General features: G+C 49.7%; 1 protein-coding gene across 1 annotated transcript in view; it reads left to right on the forward strand.

Moving 5' to 3' along the window:
• Nucleotides 1-15794, forward strand: part of XPO6 (exportin 6) — a 654194-nt gene that overhangs the window by 114074 nt on the left and 524326 nt on the right. The window contains exons 2-3 of the mRNA XM_078663046.1: nucleotides 2414-2504; nucleotides 3023-3135. Of these exons, the coding sequence (XP_078519172.1) occupies nucleotides 2414-2504; nucleotides 3023-3135 (204 nt within the window). The remainder of the gene's footprint in view (nucleotides 1-2413; nucleotides 2505-3022; nucleotides 3136-15794) is intronic.

Raw genomic sequence — 15794 nt, forward strand, 5'->3', positions numbered from 1 at the left:
CAGTGGTGATTCCTCATTCTAAGTCCTCTAGACAGTGCTTCTAGCTGCTTCTCGGGTCCCAGTGGCAATTCCTCATTCTTAGTCCTCTAGACAATGCTGCAGCTGCTTCTCTTGTCGCATCGGTAATTCCTCATTCTAAATCCTCTACACAGTGCTACCACCGCATCTTTGGTCCAGTTGGTAATTCCTCATTTTAATTCCTCTACACAGTGTTACCACCGCATCTATGGTCCTGGTGGTAATTTCTCATTCCAAGTCCTCTACACAGTGCTGCAGCTGCTTCTCTGGTCTCATCGGTAATTCCTAATTTTAATTCATCTAGACTGTGCTGCAGCTGCTTCTCTGGTCTCAATAGTAATTCCTCATTCAAATCCTATAAACAGCGCTGCAGCAGTGTCTCTGTTCATACATCCACTACACTCCAAACCATAACACATAGATAAAAGACATTGTCATTTACAGTGCCGATAGCTCTAACTCTGACAAATGCGAGTCCTACTGCATTGCAAATGCTTGTATCTTTTGTTATAAGCACTCCAAGTGAGTGCATGTGTTTTGCCACCTCTCCCTCGTGTAATATTCTTCTCCTTCACAGCTGTTGCTCTCTGTCCCCATGTGCTTCTCCCCCCCCCAGTCTCTTTCACTTGCCCTCATGTGCTTCTCTCCCAAAAGCTGCTTTCTCGCCTATGTGCATCGCGGCCACTGGCTCTTGATTGCTTGCTTGGCCATGTGGTTATCGCTACCTTCTCTTGTTGCTTCCCGTGCCGTTTTTTTACTAATACATTTTGGTCGCAAAATAAAGAAAAAAAAGCATTTATCATTTGGTAGGCGTGCGAATAAGTGTTCAATTTAATAACAGTGACGTGGCTACTGCACGTTTTTGTTTTACTTCACAATAATGCGTAGCGTCGGTTATGTTGTACAGCATTGCTAAATGTAATTGGCAAAGCAAATGTGTCCCAACGGAGTAGGGCTATTGGCTTTGTAAAAGCTTGATGGATCCAGTTTTGACTGTCTAACGAAAGATCGCATCTAACCAGTGATTTCTTTACACAGCTTCTGACCTGGCACTGCATTTTTTAATCAAGTCCTCTGCCCCTTCCGAGTAAGGAGGGTTCCAGTCAGCGTTGCACCGTATGATGGATCCATTGTTATGTGGTGTACTCCTGCCAACCCCTACCCACCACCACACCCTCAAGCGCCACTCACTCCTCCCCCCTCCCCGCCCTTGAATAGTCATGCTACCCAAGCAGGCAGGACCCCTGCACTTATCTCAATACAGGTTGTTTTTCGACCCCAACTGGGATGAACGTTAATTGGTGTTTGTCCATCAAGTGTTTTCCTATTGCTTAACAGTGGCTTGCACAGTGAGACGGATACAGTACAGGGCATGGACTTGCGGGTAGTGGGGGATTTGGGTGATAGTGTTGCTAGGAGCTGGAAGTTAGAGCTGATTGAATAGTGAGAGTAGTGGGCAATATCAGGACAGTGAGCTGGGGGTAGGGGGAGATTGGGATGCGAGGGTAAGGATGCATGTGATGTAGGGAGGAAGGATGAACATATGATTATAAATATTAGCAGGATATACACTGTAGCCTGTTTCATAAGGTTATGATACAAGAAAGCTCCTGCCTGCAGAATACTGGTGCTCTGAAGCAAAATCTTTTTTGGTCTGGGTAAGGGCAAGGTTAGTGGTCAGTATAGGTTAATTTCTCATCGAATGTCAAAGTTAGGACCGAAGATAAGGGGCAAGAGGGACTCTGAACAATGAATGGAAAGGGCACTTGGGATGGACTTTCTGCAGTTCCGTTACTTTGCTTCACTGTTTAATGTATGCTTCCTGTGTAAAGGTTTGCGCTGTGCCTCAAGAGGATCTCATTGTGCAACAAGGGCGCTGTCAATGTGGCACTCTCTGTTCTTTTTCTGGGAACATAGGTTTGGCCTGAGGCATCCGAGGATGGGGCTCGGAACCCTCCCGGCTGGTCTTATGCGAGGCAGATAGTACCGCTTTGGCTACAGTGAATTGACTGTGGCCAGAAATTCATTTATTGCACAAAACACTTCTTACTATATGCAAACCCGGTGCTTTCTGTTCTGGTGTTTTTGTGTTAATAGGTTTGCCTTTGCTTACTTGGTCTCCTGGCACGTGGAGCAGTTGTGTGCAGGCAGAGACAAGCCAACATTCTTGGTCCTCATTACATTGATCTGGAACAGGCAGTGAGAGACTCTCCAACCTCCTGGAGGGAGAAAAGGCGGAGGGGAAGAGGGATCTTTTAAGTGCCGAATTTAATAAGAGAAAATGGAATGTACCATGCATGACATGATGAGAAAATGTTAATACTGAAGTACTTCGTGTTAGATTGCTAAATGTTTGTATACAAATGAAATCATGTGTTGCCCTCTTGTTTTCCAGGCTTCAGAGGAGGCATCCCTTCGGGCCTTGGAGAGCCTCATGACAGAGTTTTTCCACAACGGCACTTCCAATGAACGGAAACGGGAGATTGGTAAGTTTTTGCAGCAAGGTCTTTATAATGCCTGTAGAAGATTAGTGCATGCGTTGGGCATAGCAGTTCTAAGGCCATGTCAGTCCGTTACTTAATCCACGCCATCAGCCCTCCTCAGTCTGGCAATTGCCCTTACACCCAACCTGTACTTAATCCCCAAACATTCATTTCAAACTGAGCTCCATAACAACAGTTCCTCCTCGCCAGGAGTTGCTGGGCAGAGGTAGGTTGAGTCCGTACTGTTGTAATCTTTATATGTATTAAACCGCTCTTCTAAAGTGTTTGATAGCATGTTCATCATCTGTATCAGGCGATGTACATGGACTCCCAAAATAAAGTACAGTTGCCCCGAGTATGGTTTCTCGTAGCCCGTGGTAGCCCCTGTTAGATTTTCTGCTTAAATGGACAGTGTGAGGTATTTCAGGTTGAGCATCTCTTCCCACCTAGCATGTGTAATAATCAAATCTTGTTCTTCTATTTGTTTTGTTTTTTCATTGGTGTGTTTTATTTTTCTGCAGAGGAGCTGCTGAATAACTTCGCCCAACAAATTGGTGCCTGGAGGTTCTGTTTTTATTTCCTGTCCAGCACCCGGAATGACTATGTCATGATGTACAGTTTGACGGTATTTGAGGTGAGTGCAAGTATCCAAGAGAATCAGTTACAGCATGGGCTCAGAAGGGTTACTTTTCTGTTCTGTCTGTTTTGCCAAAGTGATCTGCATGCACGATGGGTTGCTTTACTATTGCCTGCATCAGAGAGCATTATATTTTAAGAATTGATAGTCAAAGAGGGAACCACATTGAGAACTGGTTTTTAGGACCTTGTCCTTTGAAGTGTTCATGTACCTTGTGTTTCGTTTCCAGCTTCGTTATGATTACTATGGTCCAAGAGAAGGCTATCCTTGATCATTAATATTTTTCACTTGCTCATGTACTCGTATGTCTTGAATCTATCCTGATGATTGTAAGGAATATGTGTTACCTGGCTGTAGATGGGTGAAGTCTGGGTTGATGAGAGATTGCAGTAACTAATTTACAACACAAATTAAAACCTTTCAGTATCTGTATCATTTGTTTGTATATAGCCTTATTAAACCTCTTGTATCTAGTTTCTAAATCAGGAAAGATTAAATGATTCAGAAAGGTAAACCTATTCATGAGTTTACAGAAATTAAAGTGCCTTAATAAAAATGCGTTCTGTCTGAGAGAATAAACTGAGATTCCCTAAACTGAAGTATGTTTACAGTGCATATGAGGTTGTGCTGAGCACAATTAGGCAATACTGTTGCTAATTAGTGGCCTGTTAAAAATGGGAGATAGTGCTGATTATATTACTGATAAGCTTAAGGGACGTATTGTAGAGTGGTAAAAATAAGTCTTATCCGAGTGGCTGATGCTTTGCATTTCATGCTATAACTGGTGAGCAATTAGGTGGGATGTGATGAAACGGGAGAGGAATTATAAGCGCGTACGAAGAAATACTTCCCCTTTTTCTTGTGAATGGCATGAAGTAGTTCAGACCTGTAGTATGTTCTTTGTGAAATTTATAGTTCATTAGATTGCATGAAACATACAGTGCATGTGTTTTTCAGTAGCACAGGTATTGGGCTTCTGCATTAACTGCACATTGACATTTACATGTACAAAATAGTTGATGTAGGGTTTGATACAGATTTTCTGCCTTCTAAGATCCAAATGTGTTTTGTTGTCCTCTTCCTTCAGTTATGCCAACCCAGGCCTGCATTTTCAAAGAGCCCGCTCAATTGGCATATAAACTTTAGATTGTTAATATCACATTATTTAAAAGTGGGAACTGTAGTGTATCCCTTAGACAGTGTCTTCAAGAACCCTACTCTGCTCTTGTACCTGACTCAGATGGTCGTTGGCACTGACACACAGTCTCTTGTGCTTTTATCCTTCTCTCACCGGACATATGGCTCAGGGTTGACTGTGCTGATTTGTGAGCCCTTTAGTCGTATGGAGCCGAGTTTTGATAAGTTCTACCAGCTAAGCCTGTATTCAGTTTACCTAGGGCCAATTCCTCACACGTACAGATCCTAGTGGGCACCTCTTCTAAATAAATCTAAACTGCCTTTGGAGGTATTCTAAGCATAGGGTCCCTGCATCTGCAGACCCTTCTTTCCTTTCCTGACTTATTTGCTCCCCTGTTCTTTTTATTGTTTCCCCTCACCAGCTATCTAGCAGGATTCGGAAATTGCAACTAAGGATTGCACTCTGGCCTTTTCTTTATGCATACTCTGTAATTTATTTTTGAATAGGTAGCCTGTTAGTCATATCTACACACTCCTTCATGGTTTGTGATAGCGCACCACTTGCCTTACATTCCTGCCAATGCACTGCTTAAACCAACCCTACCCTACTCAACTTTGCCATGTTAGTCCCATAGCCAACCCACTCACTGCCACAGTACCCTGGACTGATGTCCCCTACCCTTGTGCTCATCACCACACCCTACACTCAAATTCACCCCCACTCCCTGTACTCCCATTCTCCCCCCACACCGCAAAAATCCTACCAGTCACCCCACTTTCCCACGCACCCCCCCCCCCGGCATCTTCCTAACAATAAACTTCTCCCCCTCCACCAATCTCACAAAGTATCCTACATATCTAACCTATGAAACCCCTCATTCGGTTCGACCCACTCATTCACCACTCCTTCCAAATCACCCACCCTCGTATCCGTGCATTTTAATGTTTACAGATTCAGACTGAGGATTCGACAATCAATTGTATTTACTGACCTTTTTATGTTTCTGTTCTCATCAAATGCATTCCCTAGCTTGATCGCTCCCTTTATGATTATTGCAATTTTATTGTTAGACTTCAGGCCCACAGCCTAACATTTCAATTCAGTAAATTTAGGGATAGGTGTTTCTAGATTATCAATTGTTGCAAGCCCTTTTCTCATGAGTAGTAGAAATAAGGTATTTGAAAATGATTTGCTTGTGAGCACAGACCGTTGGAAAACAAGCAATTTTGTTTCTTTCAGCAGAATACTGTTTTTCATTTCCACTGCTCCTATTTTGTATGTTTGTCCTAAACTCGCTGCTATAGTCAGTGTCGCCAGGATGGAGTACTACAATCAAGATGAACTCTGTACAATTTAGCACAGTACCACGGATTGAGATGCAGACGAAGGCTGGGCAGAGTATCTAAGCCCTGCATTCAAAATGAAACCTTATACAAAAATCTAGTACTCATTCAACACTGCATAGATTACGCGGGCATCGCTGTGTTCACAAAATCATTCCATAACAAAAATAAACTCTCAGCACAATACATTTGACAGCAGTGCGCTCACGTATCCACCACATATCACATTTCATGCAATTGAGTGACAGCAAATCTACATCAGCACTTGTGATAAAAATAACATACACAACTGTGCACACTTCTTGAAGCTTTGCTTGCGAGTGCAGAGTTATGCGAATGTGGCTGGTACATAGAAGTGGTTGTGTTTTAACAATATATTCTGTTAGGTGACAGCATCCAGCTGAACTCATTAGACAGAACATGCAGGACACACAACAGGGCTCAAATACTGAATATAGACTAGTATCACCAATGTCACATCAGTACCAACATCTGTTTAAAAACAAAAGCTAACTTCCAAGCACATTTGACTGAACAATGCACACACATTCTGCACAATTCATAGGACCATATAGTTGGATCACACCGAAGTCAAAGTTGCAGTCTACATTTAATAAAATGATACCTCTCCATAGGAAATAATACAGTAAACCAACACCTCATGTTAATCTGATTTGAAGGTATACCATAGACACTACCAAGACATTGTTATTTGACGAACATACCTGAGCCAGGAGATGCACAACCCATTCCTTCAGGTGGCATGTACTGAATTGGTAAAGTTCTTGAACTAGTCTGACCAAACAACATCATCTATTATGACATGCCTCCAGTCAATTTTTAATCAAAATAGTAACCGCACCAACACAACTCGTGATCCTATTCAAAGAGAAAAGATTCTCTGGTCTGTATTAGAATCCTCAAGTCCCGCTGTGAAGGTATCCGAACCATATAGTCCTGTGAGTTCGCAATAGTGGCGGTGTAAGGCTCTACAAATTTTCTGTTAAAAGTTGTATCTACTAGATTCTTAAAAACCCATCTAGATTTGGTATCCAGAACTGGACACAGTAAGCCAGGTGTCTTCAACATTCTCTCTAAACTCGCCAGAGGTGGCCCCAGAACTAAATACAACATTTCAGAGGTGACATCAGTAGCTGAACACATTACCCCATACTTGGCCTGTAGAACTGAACACAGTTAATATATGTTCTCCAAATCTTAAAACAACATATTAAAATTGTCCTCTCAGTTTCGACACAAAGATGGTTTGGAATAGTATCACTATTTGAGGTGAGTCCCTGAGAACTGAACACAATACCTCACATGCACCTTCATGCAGTTGGTACAATACCCTCGGTGAACCCTTCAAACTGTTCATAACACTTAGGAAGAGGGTTTCAGAAAAGGACACAAGATGTGACCTCAAGATGTAGGAGCACTAACCTAGGCAAGGACTGGTTATTGCTTCTCTGTCTGCAGCCCAACATTAATTTTGTTTTCCCAGGAGCCTTTGTGCATTGTTTACTAATTTTGAAGTAATCCAGTTTTGGAACTGATATGTTTATGGGCAAGAGAAGCTTGCACTTCGTCTGCAATGTACCTTTGTACACTTGTAACGCTTGGTGAAAAAAGAATTCTCTATGAAAGGCAGACCAAATAGCTCTGTTAATGATTATTTCTTATTTCAACATGCCTTCAATCTACCTACCCTACTTGGGGAGCAAATCTCGACCACAGCCTTACCACATTCATCAATCTTACTTGGGTATCTCCTTATGTGCTGTGAGCTGCCTGCTACCATCCATTGTCTCTTCTGGCACCCTTTCAATCCTATGTTTGTACAGTGATTTGGAAGTGGCTGCATGGGCCAAGCATGTAATCCATTTGCAAATAATTGGCTACCAAATACTTAAAGGTTGCTACTTCAGTCATATTGTGTTCGAAGTGTTTGGAGTAAAGCGAACACACACATTAGTAACCATATACTAAGTAAACTTATGTGCATTCATTGTTTTCCCGGTTTAAGTATTGTATGCGCCACTATGATTTCATCTGTATATGTCAAATACTGCGTAATCTAGTTTTTCAGCGTGAATGTTTTCTGGTTTCACATACTGTACATTATTCTGCCATTAAATGGTTGGGTCTGGAATTCTCCAGTGTACTAGTGGTTCTTCTTTTTTGTTGTTGGGCATCCACTATCCCACCATTTGGTGTTTATTCCAGCCTCTCCTGATGTCAAACGCCCTCCCCGGAAGCTTCCATGCGTTGGCTCCATATTCAGATTCTTTTTTTTTTTCTTGAAGCTTATTTTAAGGCTCTCCAATCTACGAAAAGAAGAGTGGACAATGTTCTGTAGAGGAAACACCAAGGAAAACCACAGAAAAGAGATACTGAATAACAATTTTTCAAACTTAAACGTCGAGGGCGAATCAGAGATTATCCGGACAGGGGGGCTCCTATCCCGCATGATATGGAGAAGACACCATTCCATATCTGTCCGAAGTGCCACCATCAATTCGCCCAGAAAGACAGCCATTAGGTGTGTAACCTTTGTATTCTGCTCGAGCTCAAGAGTGACGACTGCGAAGGCCTACACGGACTTCAAGTCGAAGACTCTAAATGCAAGGGACAAACGGGGGCAGAAGGAGACTAGTGCCAAGAGACCTGGGTTTGTTGAGCGATGACTAGGATAACATCTCAAAAGGAGAAGTCTTAGACTGCGAAATAAGAATCCTCCACGTCGAGAAGGACCAGTGCAAGCACAAATAGAAATGACCCTAAATAACATCAAAGCAGCATAGAGAGGGAGAGTCTTGAACATCAGACTCTAATTCTCAGAAGGCTGCCTCGGCATTGAAAATCTTACCAACCGAAGGCAAGCAGAGACTGAAAGAAGCCCTCCAGTCCCACAGCAAGGACACCGCAGGAGGCCGAACACCCGAAAAGATGATGCAGTCGAAAAATGATCGAAGTGTAGAAGTATCTGCATCAAAAGACGATTGAGGCTGTGAGGTGCTGAAAAAAAGGCATGAGTGATAGAAGACTTAAGACAAGCGAAAGAAGACTTAATGTCAAAGAGAAAATTTAAGCTGCAAACCAATCTCCAAAAATCGAAAGGAATAAAAGGCATCTTGAGGTTGAAATGACTGCGATTTTGCAGAAGAAATGGAATTTCGAATCCCTTCAAAGACTTTTCAAGACAATAGACTCCATTGAGAAAGACGCCGAAGAATAAAACCCCCTATGACACCAGAGCCACAAGAGGAGGAGGAAAACAGGAATCTTCTTCGAAGATGATACAATAGGCATGGATAGGTTTCAGGGGATGGAAGGGTCAGAGTATATGGAGACTCAGTGGCAAGAAATCCAAACTGATTCCCCTGGGCAGGGGATTGACACACATCACCGAGGCCTTCAACTCCGGGTGATATTGCAGTGTGTGGACTATGGGGTGCAACTAGAGGAAGAGAGAATACAATCATGCCTTCTCCTACAGACGTTGCTGTTTTCTCAAACTAGGGAATAGTTCCCACCAGTGCTACTGAGCATTCTGGATCAAGTAAGAGAAGCCTTTAAGGAACCTGTAACTTGCAGGACAGTAACACAGAGGGCGGAGAAAAAGTACAAATACTCACCAAAAACCCTCTTCATATAAGAGGAACAGTCCTAGGTGACTCTACCATTGCTGCTACAGCCAGGAAAAGGGCAAACATGCCAACAACATCCCGACCAGCACCGGATAAACAAAGTAAAAAGATGGATATGGTGGGGAGAAAATTTCAGAGCTACTCATGGGTGAATAGCCGGCTCAAACGCTCTGCTAAACAAATATGCATACCAACACTGGGATTAGATGGCGGAGCTGATGAAGCACCTACCAGAACAATATCGCAAGAGGGCAACTTCCCTGGCAGAAGAGGGTGCGAACATTTCAAATACTTTCTTGAAATTGGCACTAGATGCAGCTGACACTGCAAGTAGACAAATGATGACCGGAACAGCGCTAAGATGTCATGCCTGGCAACAGGTGTCTGGTTTCAAGCCAGAGGTACAGGTAAATATAATCAACACGCCTTTCAATGGTGAATAATTGCTTGGAAATCTTGTGTGTTTTGCTGTTTTCCCTATGTGGGAAGAGTATGCCCAGACGTGGGTCCCGTGCTCACTACGCCACTGGAGTCTAGCTATCCTGGCTGATGACGGGTGATAGCCAGAAACCGGTCGTATGATGCTTGATTCCGGTCCAGGGAAAACATGGCTTGGCAGTTCGGGCTGGACTGTTCCCATGAGGCACAGGGTCAAGACTGATTTGCATATGGCCATGTCTGAACTGGGGTGGCGTGGTGAGCGAAATAACGATGGATTTAACAAGTGGTTCCCAAACTTGTTTGACCCGTGGCTCCCTTGACCTAATTGGCAGTTGGCCGTGGCTCCCCACCATTTTTTACCCGCACACCGGGGTGTCGCGGTGCACCCTTTGGAAACCACTGGTCTACCTGAAGAATCAAGCCTAGATGTGATGAAGGATTCAGAGAGTAGCCATCACTATCCTAAAACTTTATTTGCAATCACAAAGATCTTATAAAGTACATCTCAATGCATATACCAACATAGAGTAGTATAAAGCACTCCCACTAAAAGTAACCAGGCTAGAGAAAGGCTCAAGGAGCTCTGTGGCGTTACAAGAAGTTTACGTGGGGTGGGCTCTGATCATGGGCGTCCGCAGAAATGTTTCCGGGAGGGGGGGGACATTTTTAACTTCATCACCATCCCCCTTGCACTCTTCTCCCCTCTGCCTTACACCTTACTCCCCCTCTGCACCCTTCTCCCCCTCCCCCTTTGCACCCTTCTCCCCCTCCCCCTTTGCACCCTTCTCCCCCTCCCCCTTGCACTCTTCTCCCCCTCCCCCTTGCACCCTTCTCCCCCTCCCCCTTGCACCCTTCTCCCCCTCCCCCTTGCACCCTTCTCCCCCTCGCACCCTTCTCCCCTCCCACTGGCACCCTTCTCCCCCTCCCCCTTGCACCCTTCTCCCCCTCCCCCTTGCACCCTTCTCCCCCTCCCCCTTGCACCCTTCTCCCCCTCCCCCTTGCACCCTTCTCCCCTCCCCCTTGTATCCTACTCCACCTCCGCCTTGCACCCTTTTCTACCTTGCACCATTCGCCCCTCTGCCTTGCACCATTCTCCCTTCTTCCTTGCACCATTCTCCCCTCTGCTTGGCACCCTTCTCCCCTCTGCCTTGCACCCTTCTCCCCTCTGCCTTGCACCCTTCTCGCCTTGCACCCTTCTCCCCTCTGCCTTGCACCCTTCTCCCCTCTGCCTTGCACCCTTCTCCCCTCTGCCTTGCACCCTTCTCCCCTCTGCCTTGCACCCTTCTCCCCTCTGCCTTGCACCCTTCTCCCCTCTGCCTTGCACCCTTCTCCCCTCTGCCTTGCACCCTTCTCCCCTCTGCCTTGCACCTTTCTCCCCTCTGCCTTGCACCCTTCTCCCCTCTGACTTGCACCATTCTCCCTTCTGACTTGCACCATTCTCCCCTCTGCCTTGCACCCTTCTCCCCTCTGCCTTGCACCCTTCTCCCCTCTGCCTTGCACCCTTCTCCCCTCTGCCTTGCGCCCTTCTCCCCTCTGCCTTGCGCCCTTCTCCCCTCTGCCTTGCGCCCTTCTCCCCTCTGCCTTGCGCCCTTCTCCCCTCTGCCTTGCGCCCTTCTCCCCTCTGCCTTGCGCCCTTCTCCCCACCGCCTTGCACCCTTCTCCCCACCGCCTTGCACCCTTCTCCCCACCGCCTTGCACCCTTCTCCCCACCGCCTTGCACCCTTCTCCCCACCGCCTTGCACCCTTCTCCCCACCGCCTTGCACCCTTCTCCCCACCGCCTTGCACCCTTCTCCCCACCGCCTTGCACCCTTCTCCCCACCGCCTTGCACCCTTCTCCCCACCGCCTTGCACCCTTCTCCCCACCGCCTTGCACCCTTCTCCCCACCGCCTTGCACCCTTCTCCCCACCGCCTTGCACCCTTCTCCCCACCGCCTTGCACCCTTCTCCCCACCGCCTTGCACCCTTCTCCCCACCGCCTTGCACCCTTCTCCCCACCGCCTTGCACCCTTCTCCCCACCGCCTTGCACCCTTCTCCCCACCGCCTTGCACCCTTCTCCCCACCGCCTTGCACCCTTCTCCCCACCGCCTTGCACCCTTCTCCCCACCGCCTTGCACCCTTCTCCCCACCGCCTTGCACCCTTCTCCCCACCCCCTTGCACCCTTCTCCCCACCCCCTTGCACCCTTCTCCCCACCCCCTTGCACCCTTCTCCCCACCCCCTTGCACCCTTCTCCCCACCCCCTTGCACCCTTCTCCCCTCCGCCTTGCACCCTTCTCCCCTCCGCCTTGCACCCTTCTCCCCTCCGCCTTGCACCCTTCTCCCCTCCGCCTTGCACCCTTCTCCCCTCCGCCTTGCACCCTTCTCCCCTCCGCCTTGCACCCTTCTCCCCTCCGCCTTGCACCCTTCTCCCCTCCGCCTTGCACCCTTCTCCCCTCCGCCTTGCACCCTTCTCCCCTCTGCCTTGCACCCTACTCCCCTCTGCCTTGCACTCTTCTCCCCTCTGCCTTGCACTCTTCTCCCCTCTGCCTTGCACCCTTCGCCCCCCTCTGCCTTGCACCCTTCGCCCCCCTCTGCCTTGCACCCTTCGCCCCCCTCTGCCTTGCACCCTTCGCCCCCCTCTGCCTTGCACCCTTCGCCCCCCTCTGCCTTGCACCCTTCGCCCCCCTCTGCCTTGCACCCTTCGCCCCCCTCTGCCTTGCACCCTTCGCCCCCCTCTGCCTTGCACCCTTCGCCCCCCTCTGCCTTGCACCCTTCGCCCCCCTCTGCCTTGCACCCTTCGCCCCCCTCTGCCTTGCACCCTTCGCCCCCCTCTGCCTTGCACCCTTCGCCCCCCTCTGCCTTGCACCCTTCGCCCCCCTCTGCCTTGCACCCTTCGCCCCCCTCTGCCTTGCACCCTTCGCCCCCCTCTGCCTTGCACCCTTCGCCCCCCTCTGCCTTGCACCCTTCGCCCCCCTCTGCCTTGCACCCTTCTCGGCCACCCCCTTGCACCCTTCCCACCCAATGGAGGGGGCTGCCACCTGGAACAATGGCACCATTTCAAAAGCATGATGGACTCCCCGTGCCTAAAAATTAATGTGTCCGTCTGTAACGCAACTGGTGCTAATGTAAAGCGCTCTGATGCCTTTGGGTGGAGTTCGCGCTATATAAAACTGCAAAAAAAATACTTGGTAGGGGGCCTTGTGCTGCTTTTAGGGAGCATTGAATCAGATGACATAGTAAAATTACATAGAGCACGGCGCAAGAGGCTTTTCACAGCACCATAAATTCATAAACAGCCTCTGAAGACGTATAACCAGTAGGCGCTTTATACAGCGTTATATATGAAGCTGTGTGTGGTCCGCAGTGTGCCTACATGAAACAGTGGAGACTGGGAGGGATTTATGAGGCCAGGATTGAGGCCCTCGCCCAGGACCATATATGTAGGACGACGAGGCCGCACAAGGGCATCACAGGAGGATGTCCTCAAGGGAATAGAGCAGGAACACGAAACAGAAAGACAACACACCACACTCTCCAACATGCAGCAGTCACGAGTGACGACCCCTCAATGAGGAGTGAGGCAAAGACAGAAGCTGGCAGAGTGCGGCTGCATCAGGGCATAAGGCGCCCACCCAACGCTCTCCACCAGGCCCCTGACCCCACACCCACCCACCCACCCACCCAACGCTCTCCACTAGGCCTCTGACCCTGTACCCACCCAACGCTCTCCACCAGGCCTCTGACCCTGCACCCACCTACCCAACGCTCTCCACCACGTCCCTGACCCTGCACCCACCCACCCACCCAATGCTCTCCACCAGGACCTGACCCTGCACCCACCCACCCAATGCTCTCCACCAGGACCTGACCCTGCACCCACCCACCCAACGCTCTCCACCAGGCCTCTCACCCTGCACCCACCCACCCAACGCTCTCCATCAGGCCTCTGACCCTGCACCCACCCACCCAATGCTCTCCACCAGGACCTGACCCTGTACCTACCCAACGCTCTCCACCAGGCACTTCACCCTTCACCCACCCACCCAATGCTCTCCACCAGGCCCCTGAACCTGCACCCACCCACCCAATGCTCTCCACCAGGACCTGACCCTGCCTACCCAACGCTCTCCACTAGGCCCCTGACCATGCACCCATCCAACGCTCTCCACCAGGCCCCTCACCTTGCACCACCCACCCACCGCTCTCCACCAGGCCCCTGACCATGCACCCACCCAACGCTCTCCACCAGGCCTCTCACCCTGCACCCACCCACCCAATGCTCTTCACCAGGACCTGACCCTGTACCCACCCAAAGCTCTCCACCAGGCCTCTCACCCTGCACCCACCCACCCAATGCTCTCCACCAGGCCCCTGAACCTGCACCCACCCACCCAATGCTCTCCACCAGGACCTGACCCTGCCTACCCAACGCTCTCCACTAGGCCCCTGACCATGCACCCATCCAACGCTCTCCACCAGGCCCCTCACCTTGCACCCACCCACCCACCGCTCTCCACCAGGCCCCTGACCATGCACCCACCCAACGCTCTCCACCAGGCCTCTCACCCTGCACCCACCCACCCAATGCTCTTCACCAGGACCTGACCCTGTACCCACCCAACGCTCTCCACCAGGCCTCTCACCCTGCACCCACCCAATGCTCTCCACCAGGCCCCTGAACCTGCACCCACCCACCCAATGCTCTCCACCAGGCCTCTGACCCTGTACCCACCCAACGCTCTCCACCAGGCCTCTCGCCCTGCACCCACCCACCCAATGCTCTCCACCAGGCCCCTGAACCTGCACCCACCCACCCAATGCTCTCCATCAGGACCTGACCCTGCATACCCAACGCTCTCCACTAGGCCCCTGACCATGCACCCATCCAACGCTCTCCACCAGGCCCCTCACCTTGCACCCACCCACCCAACGCTCTCCACCAGGCCCCTGACCATGCACCCACCCAACGCTCTCCACCAGGCCCCTCACCCTGCACCCACCCACCCAACGCTCTCCACCAGGCCCCTGAACCTGCACCCACCCACCCAACGCTCTCCACCAGGCCCCTGAACCTGCACCCACCCACCCAACGCTCTCCACCAGGCCTCTCACCCTGCACCCACCCACCCAACGCTCTCCACCAGGACCTGACCCTGTACCCACCCAACACTCTTCACCAGGCCCCTCACCCTGCACCCACCCACCCAATGCTCTCCACCAGGCCCCTGAACCTGCACCCACCCACCCAATGCTCTCCATCAGGACCTGACCCTGCATACCCAACGCTCTCCACTAGGCCCCTGACCATGCACCCATCCAACGCTCTCCACCAGGCCCCTCACCTTGCACCCACCCACCCAACGCTCTCCACCAGGCCCCTGACCATGCACCCACCCAACGCTCTCCACCAGGCCCCTCACCCTGCACCCACCCACCCAACGCTCTCCACCAGGCCCCTGACCCCGCACCCTGTCCCTGGGGAAAGAATCTTCCACAATCCACATTCAAAACGCTCACAGCAATTACAGTGACAAGGCTTTCAAGGCTGACTGCTACAGCTAAGAAAAGACTTGCTTGACAGAGACCTTGTTCGAACATGCCGTCAGGCTGCCATCGCGAGCCTGAACCCAGAGAATACCATTTAAATGTTAAGAGTCATATTTCTTTAGGCAGCTGCTACAAAACTGGGGTTCATAACACCATAGGCGGCTCAAAGCCCAGACCCAAAAAAACACATTGCTCTGCACAGCTGCTATTAAATAACTGAAGTGTTCTTGCAATATTCCACGGTTGTCTCTGTATTTTGCACAAGCTGTAACCACCAGTCTGAATTCTGTGCATTAAAGGGGCTTTTAATTATTATTAAAGGGGCTTTTAAAGCGCCTGGTGACGCCTCCCGGCGTGTCCCCGCGCTGTGGAGAGAGAATCTTAACCAACCCGGGAAGGTGGCGGTTTAGAGGGTGAACAGATGTGTCTTCAGCAGTTTCCTGAAAGAGGCCTCATTATTTTCTAGCCTAATGGGAGTAGGGAGGGTGTTCCATTTCCTGGCCGCAAGGGTACGGAAGGACTTTCCACCCATCCTAGCTTTTTTCACGAGCGATGTT

The sequence above is a fragment of the Lissotriton helveticus genome, chromosome 10, assembly GCF_964261635.1.
Source record: "Lissotriton helveticus chromosome 10, aLisHel1.1, whole genome shotgun sequence".
In the NCBI taxonomy this organism is placed as follows: Eukaryota; Metazoa; Chordata; class Amphibia; order Caudata; family Salamandridae; genus Lissotriton; species Lissotriton helveticus.